The sequence below is a fragment of the Martes martes genome, assembly GCF_963455335.1.
Source record: "Martes martes genome assembly, chromosome: 18".
In the NCBI taxonomy this organism is placed as follows: domain Eukaryota; kingdom Metazoa; phylum Chordata; class Mammalia; order Carnivora; family Mustelidae; genus Martes; species Martes martes.
The window spans coordinates 9,395,017-9,420,508 of NC_137906.1; the positions used below are offsets into that span (position 1 = coordinate 9,395,017).

At 44.3% G+C, this 25,492-nt stretch overlaps 1 protein-coding gene across 2 annotated transcripts; it reads right to left on the reverse strand.

Moving 5' to 3' along the window:
• Window positions 1-786: 786 nt before the first annotated feature.
• On the reverse strand, window positions 787-25,018 carry ZKSCAN5 (zinc finger with KRAB and SCAN domains 5). 2 transcript variants are annotated; one of them, XM_080829929.1, is made up of 7 exons: window positions 24,585-25,003; window positions 23,800-24,319; window positions 18,796-18,934; window positions 13,549-13,631; window positions 13,134-13,269; window positions 5,276-5,884; window positions 787-3,103 (listed from the first exon to the last, which is right to left on the reverse strand). In XM_080829929.1, the coding sequence occupies exons 2-7, from the start codon at window positions 24,211-24,213 to the stop codon at window positions 1,986-1,988; spliced, it is 2,499 nt and encodes an 832-aa protein (XP_080686055.1). In that variant the 5' UTR covers window positions 24,214-24,319; window positions 24,585-25,003; the 3' UTR covers window positions 787-1,985. The 2 variants fall into 2 exon arrangements, with proteins under 2 accessions (XP_080686055.1, XP_080686056.1); XM_080829930.1 differs by lacking the exons at window positions 13,134-13,269; window positions 13,549-13,631 and having other exon boundaries at window positions 793-3,103; window positions 24,585-25,018.
• Window positions 25,019-25,492: the final 474 nt, after the last annotated feature.

Sequence of the window (25,492 nt, forward strand, 5' to 3'; positions counted from 1 at the left end):
CGTTTTCCACCCAAACCCTACATAAGCCAGCAGCACATCCCTTTCTACCTATATCTCATCCCAGTTCACCACAGTGAGTGTCCCACAACTGAACAGCCACCTCACACCAGAAACTACCAGTACTCCACCCACCAGCAGTGATGGGGGTCCTCCCTGCCTCCTGGCTGAGTGGTCAACTCCACAATCCATTCTTACAGTCAGCTTCCTGGGACCACTCATGGCACCAAATGTCTTAGATCAGATTCCCTAAAGCAGAGCCTGAGAAAGGGATTCAGAGCCATGTGACTTGTTGGGGAAGTGCTCTTCAGGAAAAGTTTTGTATTTTTTTTAAGCAAGCCCTATGCCCAAAGTGAGGCTTGAATTCATGACCCCAAGATCAGGAGTCACAGGCTCCCCTATCTGAGCCAGCCAGGCATCCCTTCCAGAAAAGTCTTTATGGGAAGGAATGAAACAGGATAGAGAGAGGCAAGAACCAAGCATGGATGCAGTCTCAGATACAGTCTGGCCTGATCCACAAAGGAGGGTTCTGCACCACAGTTCTCCTCGTTCCCCACTGAGACAGACCTAGTGAATCAGCCTTTCATATCCCCCGTATCTGCCACTGGCTGGCGGGTATGGAGAACAGCTAACTCCACGAGGAATCTCCCATCATCTGAGGACAACTTTGCAGAGTCTCTAGAGAAGGGGGAGAGCTGTGAGTACTCAGCAGCCAAAATTCAGTGGCCGGGGGATGGGCGTGCCAGCTTGGTAACGGGGATCTGGGCAGGGCACCAGTGTACAAAACATACAGTCAACAAGTATTTATTGTTTATTGTAAGCCCAGCAGTCAGCAGAAGCAGTTCCCAGAAGCACTCTCTCCCTGTCTCTAGAAAAGAGGCTCAAATTAACCCTCTTCTCCATGTCATCTTTCCCCCACCACCTTCCCACAAAGCAGGGCTAACCAGAACATGTACCTTTCTGCTCCCGATTATGGTTTACTTTCAAATCCAACTGAAATCCAAACTGACACTTATTCCACACACCATTATCCTAGGGAGGAGGTCTATGTCCAGAGCAACTGGGAATTGCGACACATCCTCCCGGACCAAGATTCTTAAATTGGTCCAAGTCCTTCCATGGACACAGCTGCCCTCCATCTTGTGGGTGACAGACTGAAAACCAGCCCACAGTTTGGCCTATTTCCTTTTCTCTCTTCCCAAGGTCCCTCTCTCTTCTCCTTGAGATGTGACTGACCAACAGTTTCTCTCCTAAATTGACACACTTAACTCCTCTTGCTACCAGCTACCTTTGATGCTAGTAGAATCAAAACAAAAACAAGGTAGGAAATGTTTCATGGAGAAGTCAGAGCCAAATAATGCAATGGGAACACATACCATCCAGCCTCTGAACCCCAATTTTGCCAGAATATAAATACCTTAAGTCGATTTCTTTTCAAAGCCTTTAATACTCAAGATGGGCACAATAGCTGGAGCATTCTAGTGGCTGCGATCCTCGTTTCTAGAAAAGGTTCATTGCTGAGGTACCAAAACAGAAATCATGCTGAAGAGCTCTGTCTTCCTTCCACTGTGCTCTTCCCTGAATAAGTTGTCAAACAAGGCAGAAACTAAAAATAAAGCTTATTTCTACTGCATTCATGAGGCTTTTCTCAGTGTGAGCTTTCTGAGATTCAACCAATGAATGAGTGCCACCTGAAGGCTCTCCTTCATCCACTGTATCCATGGGTTCTCTCGTCTAGATTCTTAAGCATGAAGATGCTAATAAAAGCATTTCTCAATGAGGAAAGCAAACAGGTATCTATTCACTGTGGGTTCCCCAGTGTCCCTAAGTTCTAGCTGAAGGATTTCAACCTATCTGCAGGTTTGATGGTTACACTGGAGAGAATGCTGGAAGTTGTTATTACATTCATCATAGGAGTAGGGTTTCTCTTAGGAAGGCTTCTCTAAAATTGAGTAAGAGCTGTTCTACAACGGAAACATCTATACACTTCAAGTATTTACGGGATCTGTCCTCTCATGACTTCTCAGATGTTTGAAGAGGCTACAACTCCAACTGAAACTCATTCCACATTCTTTACACTGAAAGGGTTTCTCACCAGTATGGATTCTCTGATGCTGATTAAGATGCGATTTCAGAGTGAAGCCTCTGCCACACTCATTGCATTGATGGGATTTCATGTTGGAGTACGTTTTTTGATGTTGTTTTACGTGGGAACACTGGCCAGCGCTTTCTCTACATATGTCACATTTATGGGTCTTCTCTGCACTGTGAGTTCTGTAATGCTGAATAAGGTCTGAACTATAACTAAAGGCTTTGCCACAGATATCACACTTATAAGGCTGCTCTTGTAACTCAATCTTCTTATCTTCAATCACTGTCAGGTTCCAGCTATATGCTTCCTCACAAATGCCATTTTTTTCATTTCTCTGACCCATGTGGAGCACCTGATGTTCAATGAGGCTGACGTACTGAAAAAAGATTTCTCCACACTCATGACACTGATGGGATTTCTCTCTCGAGTGGAGTCTCAGATGCCCCGCAAGGTGGGACCGCCTGCCAAAGCCTTTCCCGCACTCGTTACACTTAAAGGGTCTCTCCCCACTGTGCACGCTCTGATGCTGAACGAGATGGGACCTCACCCTAAACGCTTTCCCACACAAGTGACAGGTGTAGGGCTTCTCGCCAGTGTGGACTCGCTGATGCTGAGTGAGATGCACACGCTGATTGTAGCACTTCCCACATTCATCACACCTAAAGGGCTTCTCCCCCGTGTGTATTCGTTGATGTTGAATCAGATGTGCACTCTGAATAAAGCTTTTTCCGCATTCATTACACTTGTGTGGTCTCTCTCCTGCAGCTGATGTTTTGTGCACATATGTGACTTCACTGAAATTTATCCTCTTTGAAGAGGGCTGTCCTAGTATCTCCTTCCTGGGAATTCCCTGCTTTCTATCCAACTGGCCTGGGTGTTCATGGCCTTCTCCAAAATCTTGACCTTCAGAAACATTTCTTTGGATTCTTCCTGATAGTTCCACATCTGCTTCTGAAAATTCTGAAATTTTCTTCTTAACATTCAATTTTATATTTTTACTTCTTTTGTCATTGCCTGAAAGAATAAAGAGGAAATGCAAATGTCACCAGTTGTTTTTTTTTAAGATTTTATTTGAGAGAGAGAGAGAGAGTGAGCACGAGCAGGGGGAGGGTCAGGCAGAGGGAGGAGCAGACCCTCAGCTGAGCAGAGAGCCCGACATGGGGCTCAATCCCAGGACCCTAAGATCATGACCTGAGCCAAAGGCAGATGCTTAACTGACTGAGCCACCCAGGCTCCCCTGTCACTAGTTCTTTTACCGAACAAAGATAAACTGTCGGGAGAAAGAGGATAATCAGGTGAAACCATGATGCGATGGCAGTAACCAAGGGAGGGGTTGCCTGTTCGCAACTGATGCCAGCAGGAGTGAAAAGAAACTTGGGTATTTGTCTAGTGAAAAGAATGAGATGAAGAGGCTCACTGGTCAGGTGGGGAGAGTGCCCGAAGAGGAGGAGTAGCACACTTCTGTCATACAGGAAGGAGAGACTGCTATTCTGAAATGCAAACATGAGTTGCGCAGACAGAATGAGACAGAACAAAAACACAGCTGGATGGGATGAGAGCAGAAAAGAACGGAAAGATGGGAAGCAAAGGACTATGCAGGGAGATACCGAGTTACAGAGTTGGAAGGGAACCTGATCAGGATCCATGACAAAAGAGAAATGAGCCAGTAAAAACTACTGTTAAGAGGGCGGTGGGGGGGGGGGTGTTAATCAATCTCTGCTCTCTCTCTTTTTTTTTTTAAAGATTTTATTTATTTATTTGACAGGGATCACAAGTAGGCAGAGAAGCAGGCAGAGAGAGATGAGGAAGCAGGGTCCCTGCCAAGCAGAGAGCCCGATCCGGGGCTCGATCCCAGGACCCTGAGATCATGACCTGAGCCAAAGGCAGAGGCTTTAAAAACCCACTGAGCCACCCAGGTGCCCCAATAAATAAAATCTTTAAAAAAAAAAAAAAAAAAAGACCCGTAAAAATGTTTTTGACCTTTCATTCACTAATCCCCTTCTGGGCATCTATAAGGAAATAATCCTAAATATATTTTTTTAAAAGTTATCAGGACAAAAAAAAAAGTTATCAGGACAAAAGAAAAAAATAATTCGAAGTTCAACTGAGGAACAGTTAAGTGTTGGCATCTCCACACAATGGCAGGTTGTCAGAAATAACAGGAGGGCCGAGCCATACTGGACAAAGTGTGTCTAATACTCAGCTGTACCCTCTGAGTACACCTACATAAAAATAAGCTTATGAAAAAAAAGACAGAAGGAATACACTAAATAATAACAGTTCTATTAGTCAGGATGGTGGGACTGTGGATCCTGCTTTCTTTCCTCCAACTTCCTGGTCTAGTATTATTTTATCATTTTAAAATAAAATGTGAGTTAGCAAAATGAGAAAAGGGGAAAGAGAAAAGGAAGCATATGAGAGAGCCAAAAATCCTCATTTACTGCAACAGAAAGGCAAGAGATAATGTTTAAAATCGGGAAGTCGGGCAATAGCCGTATGATTGACAGAGAAGGAATGACCAGGGGCGCCTGGGTGGCTCAGTCAGTTAAGCGTCTGCCTTCAGCCCAGGTCATAATCCTGGGGTCTGGGGATCAAGCCCCACATTGGGCTCCCCTCCCTGCTTGGCGGGGAACATGCCTCTCTCTCTCTCCCCAACCCCTACTCCTGCTCTATCTCCCTCTCAAATAAATAAATAAAATCTTAAAAAAAAAAAATAGGGAATTACCAGAAGAAACAGGTAAGAAAGCTAAGAGCAGGGGCACCTGGGTGGCTCAGTGAGTTAAAGCCTCTGCCTTCGGCTTGGGTAATGATCCCAGGGTCCTGGGATTGAGCCCCACATCAGGCTCTCTGCTCGGCGGGGAGCCTGCTTCCCTTCCCCTCTCTCTGCCTGCCTCTCTGCCTACTTGTGATCTCTCTCTGTCAAATAAATAAATAAAATCTTAAAAAAAAAAAAAAAAAAAGAAAGCTGAAAGCAGGTACCTCTGGGAAGAAGGAAACTGGGGAGGGCAGAGGGCATAGCTTTGCCCACTCACTGGACTCATTAAAGTATCAAACAGTAAAACAGACTGTGATCTCTGCCCCTTAGCTACTGCTCCCAGTAGCACAACCTGTCTGTCCTGTTGCTCTAAGCTCATAAAACCATTTTCGCCTCCACCTGTCCTCCAAACACAAACCCCCGATACGTACATCTTTGGGATTTCTCTCTGAAGTGGCGTTTCAGGTGCTCGATCAGATGGGAGTGCCGACCAAAGTTTTTCCCGCACTCGGTACAGCCGTACGGTCTCTCTCCGCTGTGCACGCTGTGATGCTGGACGAGGTGTGAGCTCACACGGAAGGCTTTTCCGCACACCTGACACTTGTATGGCTTCTCGCCAGTGTGGACTCGCTGGTGCTGAGTCAGATGCACTCGCTGATTGTAGCTTTTCCCACACTCACTACACTTGAACGGTTTTTCTCCAGTGTGGATTCGCCGATGCTGAATGAAGTTTGAGGCTTGAAGGAAAAATTTACCACAATCGTTACATTTGTGACCTCTCTCGCCACTTGGGTTTTGCTTGCGGTGAACGTCCGAGATGGCACTGAGATCCTTTTTCTGGGAAGGGTTCGGCCTTGATTTCCCTGCTGCGGGGTTTACCTGCCACCTCTCTACCATGCTGTGAAGGTCACTAACTTCTCCAAACCCTTGACTCTGGGGAACATTTCTTGCAGGGCTTCCTGATGTCATCCAGTGGGGTTCAGCGTCATCAGAAACCTGCTTGACGGCGAGTTCCACATTGTCATGCCCAGATTCATAATCTGAAGTAACAGAAGGAAAACGGATTAGCTATTCCCCATACGGGAAGAAACAAAATGAGTGAAGGACATGGGTAATTATGAAGCTGACATGTGCTAGCACCACAGGACTTGGCGAAGGCGGCTCTATGCTCCAGGGAGGGGACAAAGAATCCTCTGGTGGAAACAGGCTGGGGACAGAAGCGCTGGCAAGAATGCATCAAACGGATGAAACTGGGAGAGCAGTCCTTCTACTTAATGAAGGTGACGCCCTCCTGGTGGCGTATTTAACAGGACCTATCTGTGCCCACCTGTGCAACAGTAAACCTTCTTCATAAAATGTGGTATTGGGTTGTGCAGCTAACCCAATCTTCACCTCCTCCTTCCTGTTCATTTACAGCATGGAGAAGAAAGATGATCTTTCCGGCTTTTTTCATCCCCAAAGAATCTCAGTTTGGTATGAATCAGTCTAAAGGAAAAAAGGCATTCTTCCTATACCCAGAGAAGAATCTGGTACTGTTAAGAGCTAGCTTAACACCTAATAGTCATTGATGACCACAGATGCTGGAGAGATGGCAATCATCTCCATACACAACCTGATCGGCAACCTACATTTCACTTGAAGCATGGACATTTATTATGCTCTGCAGAGATCAATCTTCAGTAATTAAAAAATAGGGACTATTGGTGGCACCTGGGTGGCTCAGTGGGTTTAAGCCTCTGTCTTTGGCTTAGGTCACGATCCCAGGGTCCTGGGATCGAGCCCCGCATCGGGCTCTTTGCTCAGCAGGGAGCCTGCTTCCTCCTTTCTCTCTGCCTGTCTCTCTGCCTACTTGTGATCTGTCAAATAAATAAATAAAATCTTTTAAAAAAATAGGGACTATTATTTTTTATATGCTAGCGAGAGGCAGAGAGACAAGGGCCTATTGAGAACTTTCTAATAAGATTTTTCTTTTTGTAAACAGAAAAGTTGTTTTCAAATATTACAGAATAATGGTAATGAGAGATACCATTTGCTGAGTGCTCCTATGGACCAGACCTATAAATATTTTATAATTTTATGGCATTGAATCCTAACAATGACCTTTTGAGGTAGATACTATTACTAACCTTTTTTCCATAGTGAGAAGTTGCAATTCTTACACCATCAAGAAAACTTGAATTTTAATTTTTTAAAACTCTTTTTACTTCTCTTCCTAAAAGACATCTTAATAATAGAAACAAACATATAAGCAAAAAGAATGGGTTTTTTTCCTCCCCCATTTAAGTAGGCAGGTAATCTCCCTGTCATCACAGACTTTCTTTTTCTCTTTTATTCACATCTGCTTATGCCCATACATTCTATTCTCACCAGAATTCTCTCCCATTCAACCAGTCAAAAAAGCACATGGTTTTCTTTTTCCAAGGGTGAATTCAAAGAAAAAAAAAAAAATCAGATTAGCCCAATGCACCTCTCTCATTCTATTAACAACCGCACTTTTCCAGAGAAAGTGATTATACACGTTGTCACGCCAATGGGTCCAGATTTACTTTTTTCTTCTTTCCCCACCTCTTTACCATGTACACGACAAACTTTCTATTGATGTTCTTGGTTTATCTGTAAATCTGACAGAGGACTACGCTTCTTGCTCAGTGCTCTGCCCAGCTAGTTAGTAACACGATGGTGGGGGCAGAGGAGATAAAAACAAATGAGGCAAACCTGGTGCTCTGAATATTCAGGCCCTTCAACCTCACTGCTGCCCTGTCCGGCATTCTACGTTCCAACGGTTGGCTCCTTCCCCACTCATTTTTCTCATCAGCGATGTCAAAATATCTTCACCGTGGCTTCCAAGATATATCACTGTTACTTTAAAATTCCAGTACTGTATGGTACGTTATCATTTTTGCAAAAACGTGTGTATACAGAATATGCCCCGAGATACAATCCAGAAACTGGTAATAGTCAACAGAACACTGAGGACTGGGATCGGTGACTCAGTTTTTTACTTTAGACCGATTTATACTATTTGAATATGTTTTACTATGTGTATGTACGGCCTTTTTTTTTTTTAAGATTTTATTTATTTATTTGACAGAGATCACAAGTAAGCAGAGAGGCAGAGAGAGAGAGAGAGAGGGAGAAGCAGGCTCCCCGCGGAGCAGAGAGCCCGATGCAGGGCTCGATCCCAGACCTGAGCCGAAAGCAGAGGCTTTAACCCACTGAGCCACCCAGGTGCTCCTATGGCCTTTTTCAAACCAAAGTTCTCCAATGTATTCAAACCTCTACTCTGCCACCTACTTCATCACCTGCTCGTTCTCAACATGTGACTGTCTCCTATTTTAAAGAAAGGCAAAGCTCCTTGAACCTCCTATAGACACAACCAAAAACTTGCCGGCAGCCTTCCTCTGTCATCCTCCCATCATCTCATGGGGGTAGAGCTGTCTCTGTGGCCAAAGGCCAAGCCTCGCTCCTGGACCCTGGACCTCCCAATGCCATGCCGTTTTTGAGGGACCACCCTCATCAATGATCTCCTCTTCCTTGCCCCAACATTTCAAACACACTCTTCACTAGTTCTTTTCCAGTAGCATTTAAGTCTGCTTAGAACTCTCCCACTGAAAAAGAGAACATACAGAGGCACCTGGGTGGCTTGGTCAGTTAACCGGCTGACTCTTTAAAGTTGGCTCAGGTCACGATCTCAGGGTCATGAAATCAAGCTCCGTGGCTCGGTGAGGGGTCTGCTGGAGACACTCTCTCTCCCTTCTCCCTTTGCCCTCCCCCCAATAAAAAAGAAAGAAAGAAAAAAGAGAACATACAAAACCAAGCTATCCACCTAAGCCATGTACTCTTACAGTGATAAGCCCTCTTTCTCATTAACTTCACAATGGTCTCGAAAGTTTATGTGTGATAGCCTTCTCAAATTCCTCTCCTTTGCTATCTTAATAGAAACTGTCTCTTGTTCCCCAACATCCTGGACACCCCACTGAAATGGCTGTCTCCAGGATACATCTATTTTTTTAAAAATCTCTTTCTGAATCTGACGGATACTTTTAAAGCCCTGGCCTCCTCTTTTTTTTTTTTTTTTAAGATTTTTTTTTTTTTAAGATTTTATTTATTTAAGACAGAAGCAAGAGAGAGAGCATGAGCAGGGGGAGGCACAGAAGGAGAGGAAAAAGCAGGCTCTCCACTGAGCAGGGAACCTGACACAGGGCTCGATCCCAGGATCTCTGGATCATGACCTAAGCCAAAGGCAGACCCTTAACCAAATGAGCCACCCAGGCACCCCAAATCTTGACCTTCTCAATGCTGTTAAGAATACACAAGCATGAATATAATCTAATGTGGCCTTCCCAGAGAAGATAAGGGGCAGAAATAATCTAATGTGTTCTTAATGTAGGAGTACACTAGAGTTGTAAAGAGCTTGTAATGAACCGATGGATTAAAAAAAAAAAAATCAGAAAGGACAAAGTTAAAACTGCTTGGAAAACAATGTAAAGAAGAACTGTGCCAAATACTGAAAGCCTGAAACCCATTAAATGCCTGCAAAGTAACTGAAAAAAAGAAAACGATACTACCAGACTTAAATGTGAAATCTGAGGTATTTGAAATTCATTTAAAAAGAGAATGAAGGGGGAAAAAAAAAAGAGAGAGAGAATGAAGGGGCGCCTAGGTGGCTCAGTCATTAAGCGTCTGCCTTCGGCTCAGGTCATGATCCCAGGATCTTGGGATCGAGCCTCGCATCAGGCTCACTGCTCAGTAGAAAGCCTGCTTCTCCCTCTCCCACTCCCCCTGCTTGTGTTCCCTCTCTTGCTGTGTCTCTCTCTATCAAATAAATAAATGAAATCTTTTAAAAAAATAAAAATAAAAAATAAAAAGAGAATGAAAAAATATTTGCATTGCATATAACATTTGTGCTGCATAAGTAATCCCTTGAGATGAATCCCTACAAGATAAAGCCGCAGAGGGCACGTACAAGCAAATCAAAGAAAAGGAAATACAAATATGTATCACTAGTAGTAAAAGAAATGGAGAATTTCAGAGAGTAGGAGTCAATTTTATTTTATTTTATTTTATTTTTTTAAGATTTTATTTATTTATTTGACAGAGAGAGACCACAAGCAGGCAGAGAGGCAGACAGAGAGAGAGAGAGAGGAGGAAGCAGGCTCCCTGCCAAGCAGAGAGCCCAATGCGGGACTCGATCCCAGGACCCTGAGATCATGACCCGAGCCGAAGGCAGAGGCTTTAACCCACTGAGCCACCCAGGCGCCCTCAATTTTATTTTTTTAAATAAAAGCCTGTAAGTGAACTAAAGCTCTTAGAACAATGTAAGCTGGTATAAATGCTTAAAAGAAATTTGGCATTATATGTGGCTGGCTGGCTCAGAGAAGCACGAGACTCTTGATCTTGGAGTGGTGGGCTGGAGCCCCACGCTGGGTATAGAGACTAATTAAATAAATAAGCTTTTTTAAAAAAGACAGAGATTTGACATTATATGTGTATTTCACCCAAAGTCTACCAGAGTGCTTAGTATGTAGTGGCTCTTCTAAGAGAATACATTCAAAAGAAGATAAAAGCTATAAGCTCCAAAATCTTGGTGCTGAGATCAGCATTTATACAGTGAGAGATTTTTTATAAATGCTCCAGGCACATAACTGAGTAACAGTTTGCAGGATCATAATTTAGAAACTAGCTCAAAATCTGGGGCACCTGGGTGGCTCAGTGGGTTAAAGCCGCTGCCTTCGGCTCAGGTCATGATCCCAGCGTCCTGGGATCAAGCCCCGCATGGGGCTCTCTGCTCAGCGGGGAGTCTGCTTCCTCCCTTCTCTCTCTGCCTGCCTCTCTGCCTACTTGTGATCTGTCTGTCAAATAAATAAATAAAATCTTAGAAACTAGCTCAAAATCTCATTTGGGGCACAAAATTCAAGAAGGGATGGGGACGTGTAAAATGGAGGTGGCAAGGCGAATGTCATGAAATAGGCACCTGTGATCCGAGAATGGTGATGGAATGAACAACTAGCCACCCATGCACTGGGGAAAGGAGAGATCCTCCATTAAAACAGTCGCCCCTTGAACAACACGAGTTTAAACTGCACAGGTCCACTGACACGTGAATTTCCTTTGATACATACAGTCCCATAAATGCATTTCCTCTTCCTTACGATTTTAATAACACTTCCTTTTCTCTAGCTTACTTTCATCTAAGATCACAGTATATGACACATATATAAACTATGTGTTACTCGGCTTTATGATTTTTTAAAATATTTTATTTACTTTTAATTTTTTATTTTTTATAAATTTTTATAAATTTTTTTTTATTTTCAGCATAACAGTATTCATTGTTTTTTCACCACACCCAGTGCTCCATGCAATCCATGCCCTCCCTAATACCCACCACCTGGTTCCCCCAACCTCCCACCCCCCGCCCCTTCAAAACCCTCAGGTTGTTTTTCAGAGTCCGTAGTCTCTCATGGTTCACCTCCCCTTCCAATTTCCCTCAATTCCCTTCTCCTCTCCATCTGCCCTTGTCCTCTATATTATTTGTTATGCTCCACAAATAAGTGAAACCATATGATACTTGACTCTCTCTGCTTGACTTATTTCACTCAGCATAATCTCTTCCAGTCCTGTCCACGTTGCTACAAAAGTTGGGTATTCATCCTTTCTGATGGAGGCATAATACTCCATAGTGTATATGGACCACATCTTCCTTATCCATTCATCCATTGAAGGGCATCTTGGTTCTTTCCACAGTTTGGCGACCGTGGCCATTGCTGCTATAAACATTGGGGTACAGATGGCCCTTCTTTTCACTACATCTGTATCTTTGGGGTAAATACCCAGTAGTGCAATTGCAGGGTCATAGGGAAGCTCTATTTTTAATTTCCTGAGGAATCTCCACACTGTTCTCCAAGGTGGCTGCACCAGTTTGCATTCCCACCAACAGTGGAAGAGGGTTCCCCTTTCTCCACATCCTCTCCAACACACGTTGTTTCCTGTCTTGCTGATTTTGGCCATTCTAACTGGTGTAAGGTGGTATCTCAATGTGGTTTTAATTTGAATCTCCCTGATGGCTAGTGATGATGAACATTTTTTCATGTGTCTGGTAGCCATTTGTATGTCTTCATTTTGGCTTTATGTTATCAGAAGGCTTCAGCTCAACAGTAGGCTATGACTAGTTAAGTTTTTTTTTGCTTTTTTCACTCTAATATCTTTATAATATCTTTTTTTTTTTCAGCGTAACAGTATTCATTGTTTTTTCACCACACCCAGTGCTCCATGCAATTCGTGCCCTCCCTAATACCCACCACCTGGTTCCCCCAACCTCCCACCCCCCGCCCCTTCAAAACCCTCAGGTTGTTTTTCAGAGTCTGTAGTCTCTCATGGTTCACCTCCCCTTCCAATTTCCCTCAACTCCCTTCTCCTCTCCATCTCCCCTTGTCCTCTATATTATTTGTTATGCTCCACAAATAAGTGAAACCATATGATACTTGACTCTCTCTGTTTGACTTATTTCACTCAGCATAATCTCTTCCAGTCCTGTCCTTGTTGCTACAAAAGTTGGATATGACTAGTTAAGTTTTGCAGAGTCAAAAGTTATACTCAGGGGGCGCCTGGATGGCTCAGTGGGTTAAAGCCTCTGCCTTCGGCTCAGGTCATGATCTCAGGGTCCCCGCATTGGCCTCTCTGCTCAGCGGGGAGCCTGCTTCCCTTCCTCTCTCTCTGCCTGCCTCTCTGCCTACTTGTGATCTCTGTCTGTCAAATAAATAAATAAAAATCTTAAAAAAAAAAAAAAGTTAGAATTTCAACTGTGTGGGGGGTCGGCACGCTTGGCCCCATGTTGCTCAAAGGTCAAATGTACTCTAATAAGAAGCAGTTATTCGGCAAAGTCTGAGATGCCTTCACAGATGAGAATTATTCAGTTAAGAATTATTCAATTTGTCAAGGAACAGAATATAATTAACTACTACGAATCTATTAAAACCCAAGCCTGCCAGCTCTGAGCTCTTTTATCCCAAAGCACTAAAATGAGAACATTTGCTGGACTGCAAATACTATCCCCCAAGTATTATCAGACTTTACTCATACCCTGATGATGATGATGGAAATAATCAGAATAAGCTGAATAAGAAAAAAAAAAAAGGGAATGTCAATTTACTCTTTCACAGAAAAAAATAAAAAAATAAGCAAAGTCACAGTAATTAAGTCACATACATGCTTTTATATGATGTGCCAGAAATACTCTTTATAACAAAGTTAAGATGTCCTAATCCATGCAGATGAAATCATTCTTACCCATGGAAGTAATACTCCCAAATTTCTCCTTCCTGTCATCCCTATAGAGGGACTTCTGGGACTGGTCCAAATGTCCCCATTCCTCCAGGATGAAGGATACAGCCACATCAGCCACATCTTCAATTTTCACCAACTTCTGAAACACGAGATCACCACTAAATTCCCATTCCCTATGTTCAAATTTGGAGTGAGGGGAAGAAGTGCGAGCATGAAGGGAAAAAACAGAGGGAGGGTCTGTGCTTCAAAGAGGAGAGGGGAGCGCTGGGTAGAAGGGAAAGCAGCATTCAAGTAGGAAACGCAGCTGGGCCCGGTCTGCAGTGAGAGACAGAACTCCTGATGGAGATTCAGGATTAGGGTGGCTACTTGTCCAAGAACAGATGTGGGTCCTCACTGCGGGCATGGGACACCGGCTCACCTGGGACCCAGCCGAGAGAAGTGAGGCAGTCAGCTCCTGGCTGTCCTTCAGGGGAAGGGAAGGAACTTGGAGAGCAGGTAGGGCTGAGGGGGGAGAAAAAGAGGTGTCAGTGAGAATATCTTTGTCCAGTTCCGACTGCCATCACGGTCTACTTTCGCTCGAGAATCCACGATGGCGCCTCGCCACGGAAGGCCGAATTTTTCTGCGTGGCTCTCAAGGCCCTCCACGTTGTGGCTCCTCCCCCACCAACTACACTCACTTTTCCCCCCACAAAAACTAGACTCCCCGCCGTAGTCGGGCTAATCCCTGCCGGGGACCTCAAGACTGTGCCGTTCACTTGTAAAGGATGCAATCTGCTCCGCCAAGGTCAAATCTGATCATCTCGAAGAACAACCAGTCCCACAGCTTCCACGAGGCTGAAGTGCTACGGAGAGCCCAGGATTTCCCAAACTTTAATGTGCACACAAATCATGTGGAGGTCTTGGTACAGGACAGATACGGCTCAGCCGTTCTGCTGCGGCCCCCATATCCTGAGCCTCTAACGGAGCCATGTGATTCTGGTGCTGCTCCTTGAGCCACATTTTGACAAGCAAAGTCTTAGTCCATGTTCTCTTCCGTCCAAAAGCTACCATGGTTGATGGAGAGTCAGCCATTTAGTAAAGCACTAAGTCTACACTGTGTGTTATAAGAACAGGAAGATAAAACAATTCCTGCTTTCCAAAAACTTTACTGTCTAGTGGGGAGAGCAGTCATGTGAGCCTCACTGACTTCCAGCACAGGGTAAGGGTAATACACTTGAAATTCACTCAAGTTCCCGCAGGAGCCTGGAAGCAGGAGCACCTCCAGAGCAGCGGGAGGTGGGAGCACCAGGAAGGCCTTTCTACAGGATATGACTGGTAAGCAGGGGTGGGGTGGGGTTGGGGGGATGAGGGTGCTTTCTGAGCAGAGTGAATTGCGTGTGCAATGTCTGGAGGGTCTGTTGGTGACCTTCTGACCCCTGCTGTCACCGCTGCTTGTTCTTTGTCTGAGATTGGGGGTGCATACGATCTCATGATCTATGTATGCCCTGATTGGGACGAATCCACCTGGTATTAATCTTTAATCTGACAGTTTAGACGTTGCTATGGTTTCCCTGGTCCTAAAGATGAATGTCCTTATGCAGCTTGCTTCTCTCTAAGGACTAGGAAGTAATCAGCAATCCAGAAGTGTGGCTACAGAGTCAAAACAAGACTCCAAGAAAGGGATGAATAGGGACGCCTGGGTGGCTCAGTGTGTTGGGCCTCTGCCTTCAGCTCGGGTCGTGATCTCAGGGTCCTGGGATTGAGCCCCGAATCAGGCTCTCTGCTTGGCAGGGAGCCTGCTTCCCTCTCTCTCTCTGCCTGCCTCTCTGCCTACTTGTGATCTCTGTCAAATAAATAAATCTTAAAAAAAAGAAATCTTAAAAAAAAAAATCTTAAAAAAAAGAAAAGGGATGAATATAGTTTGTACTTAAACAGTCGTTTTGATTTTGAGTATAGACTACCTTCCAATTACAACTACAATAATTAAAATAATCATACGCCAGACAATTCCACTTATTTTATGAAGTTCCTATAAAACCTTTTGTTTCTTTAGCTTTTCAGCAAACGGCTTTGCCCCTCTCGTGCTGGAATTAGTCCCAGAGACAGAAAACCTGCTGTCAGAGCTATCAAAGGCATGCCTCCATCAGAAAGGATGAATACCCAACTTTTGTAGCAACATGGACAGGACTGGAAGAGATTATGCTGAGTGAAATAAGTCAAACAGAGAGAGTTAAGTATCATATGGTTTCACTTATTGGTGGAGCATAACAAATAATATAGAGGACAAGGGTAGATGGAGAGGAGAAGGGAGTTGAGGGAAATTGGAAGGGGAGGTGAACCATGAGAGACTATGGACTCTGAAAAACAACCTGAGGGTTTTGAAGGGGCGGGGGTGGGAGGGTGAGGGAACCAGGTGGTGGGTATTAGGGAGGGCACGGATTGCATGGAGCACTGGGTGTGGTGAAAAAACAATGAATACTGTTACGCTGAAAATAAATAAAAAATTTAATTAAAAAAAAAAAAAGAAAAAACTCAAAAAAAAAAAAAAGGAATGCAGCTTTCCCCAGTGTGTGGAAATCAAAAACCGAAACAAACACAAAACAAACCTCATAATTTTGCTGGAAGAAAGAATCTGGCTGGGTCTAGCTAACAGGGCGGAAAAGAGAAGCAGCACCTAAGCACAGAAGGAGAGAGCAGCCTGGCGTGATGAGACTCTGGCAGCAGAAGGAAGAGGACAGGAGTGCACTTGGAAGGGCCTGGTGGAAAAGCAAAGGCAGCACAGCTAGGAATCGGGTAAAAGGATAAATGTAGAGCTGGACTGCTGGGGTTAGAATCCCAGCTCTGTCACTAATAGCTCCGTGACCTTGAATGAATTACCTAACCTGACCAGGCCTCAGCTTTTTAATTTCTAACATGAGGATAACAGTAGTACCTACTCCATCGGGTTAGTGTGAGCATTAACCCTTGGTATGCCAACTAAGTATATTAGACACAATTTGGGACTTGGGGTTTCTTTTCTGAACAGGGTTAACTATTTCTTTTTTTTAATGTTAACTATTTTAAAGGCTGGAATTACATGACTTTTATTCCTTTAGAGGTCTTCTGAAGAACAAAAAGAAAATTTATTTTAGTATTATTAAAGAATAGAATATGACTCATTCTGTCTCATAATTTCTATATGGGTCCACTGGACTCTTCTACATGTGGAGGGGACATTTTGAGATCTGAGTGACCGTATTTTTCCCGTATCATAAAACATTTTCCTAATTCATCATACTAAGAATTACTGCATGTTTACTAATCATTATTCATTAATTATTCCCAACGATAGCAAAAAAAAACTAAAATAGTAAGAAAACAGGAGAACAAAAGAAATACTGAGGATGATGATGTAAGAGTGAAATAAGAGATCATTCTTCACTAGTCTCCAAGTATTAAATTCGCTGCCCAGAGTTTTGCATCATCTTCAAGAAGCTATAAGACTGCTGACGCCTGCTTTTTGCTTTCATTGAGTATAGCTGTGAATTCAGAATTCATTTTCCACCTCATCAGCAAAGAGAAGACAATTTGCAGCTGAAGACACTTCACTTTTACTAGATGAGTAAGACACCATGAAGAGACAGAGCAGGGCATTCTACACAATAACAATGAAACTGAACCCAAAGGGCAAATCTTCAAAGGAGTCTACAAATAATATCAGAGGTAAATTTTCTCAAACATAAGAATCAACAACAAACACTCTATTTCTAATTTCAAAAAGGAAATATGACATTCTCATCCACTGAATTATTCAACAGGAAGGACTTCATCAGGAAAGATTTTGCAACAAGATTCTGGACCATTTCGGGGCGCCTGGGTGGCTCAGAGGGTTAAAGCCTCTGCCTTCGGCTCAGGTCATGATCCCAGGGTCCTAGGATCGAGCCCCACATCAGGCTCTCTGCTCAGCAGGGAGCCTGCTTCCCTTCCTCTCTCTCTCTGCCTGCCTCTCTGCCTACCTGTGATCTCTGTCAAATAAATATAATCTTTAAAAAAAAAAAAAAGATTCTGGACCATTTCACTTTGCAAAAGGGACAGTTTTCATTTTTCTAAAGGGAAAAGGGACAGTACTAGGTGACAGTATTCTTTCATTTTTTTATGTTTCTATTACCAAAATGTACTTGATATAAAGAGGTTTAGTTCTTATGAAAATTTCATTGAGAATTATTTTTTATTATCCTTTGATTCTTCTATAAACTATTCATAAAATAACATACATAATAATATATATAGGGGCGCCTGGGTGGCTCAGTGGGTTAAAGCCTCTGTCTTCGGCTCAGGTCATGATCCCAGTGTCCTGGGATCAGGCCTCGCATTGGGCTCTCTGCTTGGTGGGGATCCTGCTTCCCCCACCTCCCTCTCTGCCTGCCTCTCTGCCTATTTGTGATCTCTGTCAAATAAACAAATAAAATCTTAAAATATATATATGTGTGTGTGTGTGTGTGTGTGTATAAATAAAATAAAATAAAAGGGTCCCTTGGCCCCAGATGGTAAAGAGTGAAGACTATTTTCTCTGGTACACTGAGGGCTTAATGATTCCCACACGTAAAGCACTTGGGACACTTGCTGCAGTAAACACTATATAAGTACAGTTGCTGCTGCTCCAACTTTTGTTATTATTACCACAGTGAAAGGAAAGCTGGAAAAGGTCAGAGCCATGGGGCATGCGAAATGGAAGGCCTGACCCCTCAGGGGAGAACACAAGAAAGCCTGGGGCCGAACCTGGAATACAGGTTCGTGATACCTTCTCCACAATTCTCAAATTCCCAAGCGCTAAATACCAAAGAAGGCCTTCCTCTCGTTAAGTTGGGCTCTGAATTAATTTGACAGCAAAACCTGACCAAAACTTTTGTGAAGCTCTTTCAAGTTTTTATTTAATCTACTTACTGCAAAGCTGCATACATACACTGCCGAAATATTAATGTGTCACCACAGAGTCCCACCTCAAATCCTTTTGGTACTGTATATACTGTATGTATGGTATATAAATCATATTCCCATATTCCCTTAATAAACCTGAAAATTTCTGACTCCTAAAATATATCTGATAGCTAGAGTTTCGGATTAGGGTTAGAGACCTGTGGACATTTGCCATCATAAATATGATACTCATCAGTTCACTTTCCTTCCTTCACGTTGTCTAATACAAGTTAATAAAATGGGGGGGGGCAAGGGAGGAGAGAGAGAATAGTCGCTCTAAAGGTCACTGTGAAGCCTTGCTTGAAATAAGATTTCAAGGTGAACGACCGAGGAGCCAAAAACGCACGCAGCGGGGAACTGGAGAGCTGTTCTTACAGAAGCAGTAAGACTACAAAATCGACGAGTTGGAGCCGGAAAACTGTCGTAAAACAAGTACGACACTTTCGTAAAGGACTTCCGCAGGTCTTCTGACAGACCCCGCACTTACAGCTGTCATCATCATGGCAGTTTTCGAACGGGGCTACGTACACTGCTAGCCATCCTACAAGGTGACCTCTCTCTGAATGCCCAGGACTCGATGCCAGGTCCCCGGCCCTTCCCAAGCTCCTGAACCTGCTGACTGCAGACAGGCTGCCCAGCCCGAAGTCTCTCTCCCACAATTACCGCTTACCCACGTGGCCTGGCCACCCACTTCTAGCCATATCTGCTCCACCAAATCTCACGTCCTCACCATTTTCCTCCAGGAGATGAGGCTTCTGTGGCTCTTGTTCAGACTGGGGGTCCACGGACAGGAGCTGGTGGCTGAGGGACTCCTGCACAACTCCAGGTGGCACCATCTTCTGAGGAAGCCCTTCGGGACACACCACGATCTAACAAGCACAACCACACCGATCAGCACATTGCAGAGAGGGCTGTGGGAGAATCCAGTAAATCCCCACTCTTCCATTCACCCTTTTGCCAAATATGTAATGTGTATCTACAATGAGCCAGGCAAACTGACTACACAGTGGCTTAATAAACACAGTTTCTTTCTAGGTGAAGATGACTTCCACTGAGCTTATTCACACACAAATAAATACATAATTACAAATTGTTAATGGTTAGAAAGAGAAGAAAATAGTGCCTTAAGACAGAACTGATGAGACCTACTGTAGAGAGGGTGGCCAAGAAAGGCTTTTCTGAGGAAGTGTCACTTTAAGTAAACACCTAAAGGGCAAAAGAAGCCCGCCAGGAGAAAAGTCAGAAGTGTCTGGGGCCAAGAGAATGATATGAGCAAAGACTCTCAGGCAGAAAACAGGTGTCTGGTACAGTTGAGGAACCATAAGAAAGCCATGGTGAGTCAAGTTTAGTGAAGGGGAAAAAAGTGAGAAGGGAAGTTTCAAAGGTCAGTATAGACTCAGAAAGCCACTCTCGGTTCCTTAGTGGACCCCGTTCAAGTAGGACAGACCAACACCAAGACCAGAGCTAGTTCCTGTCCCACCTGCTAAGTACTCCATGTTTCTGTTCTGGGCTCTTGGTCAACCCTAGCGGACACACAATTACTTTGCCACAACTGGTCTCCAAAATCTATCTTTTCTGGAAGGTACTAGCTCAGCAGCATCCTAACAGATACTAAGATCCTGCATTGAGAGAGAACTGCCATCCCCCTTTTCCCCTCCCTTATGTTTCAAAGCACTTTAAATTTTCACCCTCTTAGCACTTGCAGAACGTGGTACAGGAGTTACACTAACGGGCGCTCCAAAACAGTTGTGGCAAAGAACATTTGGCATAGAAGTTTGTGTGTCCTTGTGGACCCGCTCAGGGTAAGAGTTAAGATGATGCCAAGTATGTCAAAGGGCACATCAGCACCGAAAAAGCAAAGCAGCCCTTGAGGTTCCCTGATACTAGGACAGAGACACCAAGGGATAAAGCCTGGGAAAAGGCCTGCCAGAGATAAGAACTGCCTGGAGATAAAGCTGAGGAACAATGTCGGGGATACAGATGGCAGGCAGAGAGAAAGGCAAACAAAGTGAGCTGTGGGAGCCCTTAAGAAAATCCCCTCTTGGGGGGCACCTGGGTGGCTCAGTGGGTTAAAGCCTCTGCCTTCGGCTCAGGTCATGATCTCAAGGTCCTGGGATCGAGCCCCACATTGGGCTCTCTCCTCAGCGGGGAGCCTGCTTCCCCCTCTCTCTCTCTGCCTGCCTCTCGGCCTACTTGTGATCTCTGTCTGTCAAATAAATAAATAAAATCTTTAAAAAAAAAAAAAAAAGAAAATCCCCTCTTGGGGTGCCTGGGTGGCTCAGTGGGTTAAGCCTCTGCCTTCAGCTCAGGTCATGATCCCAGGTCCTGGGATCGAGCCCTGCATCGGGCTCTCTGCTCGGCGGGAGGCTTGCTTCCCCCTCTCTTTCTCTCTCTGCCTGGTCTCTGCCTACTTGTGATCTCTCTCTCTCTGTCAAATAAATAAATAAAATCTTAAAAAAAAAAAAATCCCCTCTACGGGCCTCAAATCCCTACTACCACCAAGAAATTAATTTTCTCTGTGTCCCTGCCAAAGACAGGCTTCATATCACAATGAGGTAAATGTACACAGCGGCTGTCAATCCTGTTTCAAAAATCCGTTTTGGGGGCGCCTGGGTGGCTCAGTGGGTTAAGACTCTGCCTTCAGCTCGGGTCATGATCCTGGGGTCCTGGGATCGAGCCCCACATCGGGCTCTCTGCTCGGCAGGGGGCCTGCTTCCTCCTCTCTCTCTGCCTGCCTCTCTGCTTGCTTGTGATCTCTGTCTGTCAAAGAAATAAATAAAATCTTTTAAAAAAAATCCGTTTTGTTTTTAACTGTACTTTTGAATATTTATTACATAAAAAAAAGTAGGGAAAAGTTTGTTAATGTACCAAATTAGGCTTAAAAAAGGAATAACAAAAGGTCACCATGAACCTTTGCTTTCTGTCCTGACGGAGGCAATAGAAAGGTTCAGACATTCCCATCTGGAGGATAATCATTCGGTATAACCAGGGGTCTGGCTGAGGGTCCATAGCAATTCCCTCTTGCTGCCCACTTGCCTCACGGAAGGAATTATACCAGCTGAAGAGCCTGAGGATGTTCTGGAATGTTGAAGTACCCCTCACCCAGATATGAAGAATCATGAGACTGGGACCTCACAATGAAGAGCAATGGCTCTCAAAAATGAGGGAGGGGGGCCTGGATGGCTCAGTCAGTTAAGTGTCTGACTTCGGCTCATGTCATGATCTCAGTATCCTGCATCCTGAGATCAAGCCCTATGTCAGGCTCCCCGCTCAACAGGGAACTGGGTTATCCCTCCTCCTCCCTCTGCCCATGCTCTTTCTCTCTCTCAAATAAATATTTTTAAAAAAAGAAAGAAAGAAAAGAAAAAGAATGAGGGAAATTCTCCACCTGGCTTCAAACTCTCACGACCTAAGGTCTCACAATTTTTGTTTCTTCGCTAAAAAAAATAATTAATTAATTAATTAATTAATTAAAGCTTAAGAAAGTGTGACCCTAGCAACAAGAAGGTAGAGGGTAAGATTATAAATGAGTAAGACAAGAATAAGGGTGCCTGGGTGGCTCAATCAGTTAAGCATCTGCCTTTGGCTCAGGTCACGATCCCAGAAGCCCGGCATTGGGATCCCTGCTCAGCAGAGAGCTTGCTTCTCGCTCTCCCTCTGCCTGCAGCTCTGCCTACTTGTGGTTTCTCTCTCTGTCAAGTAAATATGTTAAGTTAAAAAAAAAAATAGATAAGAAAATGTAACAACATAAAGATACTGATCCTCTCTAAATTAATGATTTACTGCAAACCCCCCCTCCATCCCACGCCAAAAAAACCAACAGGATTTTTGGAGCGGTGAAAACTAAAGTAAGTAATTCTAAAGTTCATCAGGAAAAAAAGAAAATATTGAACAAAATTTGGAAGGGGGATGGGTAGCCCGATCAATACCAAAACACTTTACAGAGCTCAAATAATTAAAAAACTCAAACATTAACAGATCATAAGGTCAATAAAACAGATTAAAAAGACCATAAATACACCCAAATACATGCAGAAATTTGGTATGTAATAAAGACAGCATTTTAATCAGAGAGGAAAAAAGGGATTACTATACAAGTTTGCTGGGACAACTGGATAGACATCTGGGGAAAGAAAGTTATAACCATATCAAACACTGTGCACCAAAAAAATAAATAAATAAAAATTTTAAAACTGAGAAGAGACTATTAGAAAATTTTCTTATAATACTGCAGTGGAGAAGACCTTTCTAAGTATGGCACAAAACCCAGAAACCATAAATTAAAAGCTATATATGGACTACCTAAAAATTAAAAACCCTGCAAAACAAAAATCTCCATGAGCAAAGACAAACAACAAAGTGGAAAAATAAACTTGCAACTCAGATGACAGACACAGTGCTTACTTTTTTCAAATAGATAAATAATGTAAACAGATAATGCACAAAAAAGGGTACACGTATAGGCTGCCTGGCTGGCTCAGTCAATGAGCATATGACTCTTGATCTCAGGGTTGTGAGTTCAAGCCCCACACTGGGTGTAGAGGCTACTTAAAAAAAAAAGGGGGGGTACACACATAGCCCTTTAAAATATATTGTGGTCAAACTCACCCATAATATGAGAAATGCATACTAAAATCGCACAGTAATGGAATATTGCATCTTTCAGATTAGCAATAACAAAAAGTTGGATAACATCACATCATCGGGCTGTGAGCAAAAATTTCTCTCAGATCCTGCAGGAGGGAGTAAAAACTGGTATAAGCTCTACCAAGGGCAATCCGTCAACAGCTGTCAAAATTACAAATGCAGGGGCGCCTGGATGGCTCAGTTGTTAAGTGTCTGCCTTGTGCTCAGGTCATGATCCCAGGGTCCTGGGATCGAGCCCCACATCAGGCTCCCTGCTCAGCAGAAAGCCTGCTTCTCCCTCTCCTGCTCCCCTGTGTTCCCTCTCTCGCTGAGTCTCTGTCAAATGAATAAATAAAATCTTTAAGAAAAAAAATTACAAATGCATACGCCCTCTGAGCCAACAACCGTACTTCCTCTAAGCATTTATTCTATAATTAATGACGTACGTAAAAGTCATTGCAGCAAAGTTTGTTATAGTAAAAGTTCAGAAACAATCGAAAGGAATGACTTAAATGGCCTTCAACAGGAGTTAAAATTCTGGTACATTCATCCACACAGCGAAACATAACACAATTCAGAGAGTCAGGCAGCATTGTTCGCACGAACTTGGAACAAACCAAGATGTAAGAAAAAAGCAAGAGGCAGAAGTGCACAGTGATTTAAAAACACCTATGTTTTCTTAAAACACATCACCTACATGGGTGCTCCTATATACACAGTAGAAAGTCTCTCTCTATAAGGATACACAGGTATCGGGCGACAGTGGCTACCTCTGAAGAGGATTAGGTAGCTGGGGACTTAGGGACGAGAGGAAACTTACTTTTCATAACAACCTTATGCACCTTTGAATTTTGTATCATGTCATTCAAAAAATAGATACAGTAATTTTAAAAAGAAATAAAATCGCTGACTGTCTTCTCCAGGTTAACACACTGGATACTGCTTCTCTTTGCTGGAGTGGCAGGAAATCTCCACAGTGTAGCTAATCCCAGGAGAACAAAAGAATATGGATGAAGGACCAGAGCGCCAAGGATCTCATCCCTGCTCAGCAGCACCTAACGCTCTTCCTCTCCTTCCTCATGGCACCAATGTCTCCCCTTTCGCTCACCTGTTGTCTGCGTTCGTCCAGTTCTCTCTGTATATTTTCTACCACAGCCACAGCCTCTTCTCCACTTTCCGGGTGATGTTCTCTCACCCAGGTCTGAAACTCTTCAGGGAGGATGGTCAGGAACTGCTCCAGCACCAACAGCTCCAGGATCTGCTCCTTGGTGTGCAGCTCGGGCCTCAGCCACTCGCAGCAGAGCACCCGGAGCTGGCTCAGGGCCTCCCGGGGACCCGAGGCCTCATGATACTGGAAGTGCCTGAAGCGCTGGTAAAAAGTCTCAAACACTGGAGGATTGTACTCCTGCATCCACGTGCAGTCTTCTTCTTCCACCTTCACTATTAGAAGGTCTTCTTGCTCCTGTGAAGTCTCGGCTGGAGGGTCTAAGTCTATAACTTCCCCAGACTCTGTCATTATCATTCCAACTCAGAGGGATGTCTCTCCAGGTTAGCTGGGTTACACAGATCAAATCTGTTTTCCGCTCTTTAAGATCTTCTGAAGGGCACTTCCATGAGTGTGCAACCTACTGATATATTGGAAATCATTATTAGCAGAGAGATGACAAAGAGGTCATCGGTACTAAAGATGACAACTCAACCGTGCAATTTACTTTAAAATACAGACTACAAGACAGCCGTCACTCCGCCCATAAAATTACTACCAATAGAGAACATTTCCAACATTTAAACAATGTAAAGAAAAGCAATAAAAACCTGACATCAGGCCTAACCGAATACAATTTTAATGGAGAGGAACATTACATTTCATATAAATAATAGGACAAGACTTACTAACTAGTTCAGACGCAGTCTCTGCTTGTCTCTACCACAAGCCAAACTTAAGTCAAAACAGAGGTCAAAAACATTACAGCGGTCAAAAGGGGTCTTGTCCTTCATGCCACAAGAGCATGACAGACCAAGAGGAGACTTCACTGGTCCGGAAGAGAAGCACAGTTATAAGTACAGGCTTGGACCTGGATTCTTCGCAATCGCCCCTGACCCCATAGTCACGGAAACCGGGCCGGTCAAGGTTAGAGTCAGGACCCCCGTCTGGACACAAAGCCCATCCCCTTCCCTCCAGGCACCAATCCCCGGGAGCTCTCCCGGAGACCAAGCTCCCGCAGCCAAGCTTGGAAAGACAGATTTTTTTCCCACAAACGGAAAGAAAACCGAAGCCGACACTTCGCAACACTCCCTCGCCGGAAGTAAGCAAGTCCAAGCTTTCCCTGTCCAACGGGGTCGAGCCATCAATCCCACCGCCAAAAGCACTTCCGAGTCCTCTCTAGGAATCCCGGAGGTCCTCGCCTCGCCGCGGGCGGGAGGGCCCGCCCCAGACCCCGCCCCGGAGGGGCTGTGGGCCAATCGGCGGGGAGTTTGAGGTACTCCGGGACGCGGCCGTTCCCCACCCACCGAGCCGCTGGTTCAGTGCCACTAGAGCTGGGAAGAAACGGAGCCCGCTTCTGTCCAGCCGAGCCCAAACACATTTAAACAGCCCGGGCTCCCCCCATTTCCTTGGAGTGGGGGCAAGGGACCGGGCCTTAGCTCTCCGGAGTGGTTGCTAAGGCAACAGTTTAGCTAATGTCTGATTGGCCGTAGAACTTGCGCTCCCCCACCTCCAACGCTCTGCGCCCCACTTCGAAGTAGGTTCGCCCCTTCCTGAGTGCCCGCAACCCTAATTTCTCTTTAATTTTAAATTCTTC

Coding starts and splice junctions, on each gene's coding strand:
- ZKSCAN5 (XM_080829929.1), bottom strand. CDS start 24,213: ATGATAATGACAGAGTCTGGGGAAGTTATAGACTTAGACCCTCCAGCC. Junction 13,632..18,795: donor TCATCTCCTGGAGGAAAATG/GTGAGGACGTGA, acceptor CTCCCCCCTCAG/CCCTACCTGCTCTCCAAGTT. Junction 3,104..5,275: donor CAGAGAGAAATCCCAAAGAT/GTACGTATCGGG, acceptor TTATTCTTTCAG/GCAATGACAAAAGAAGTAAA.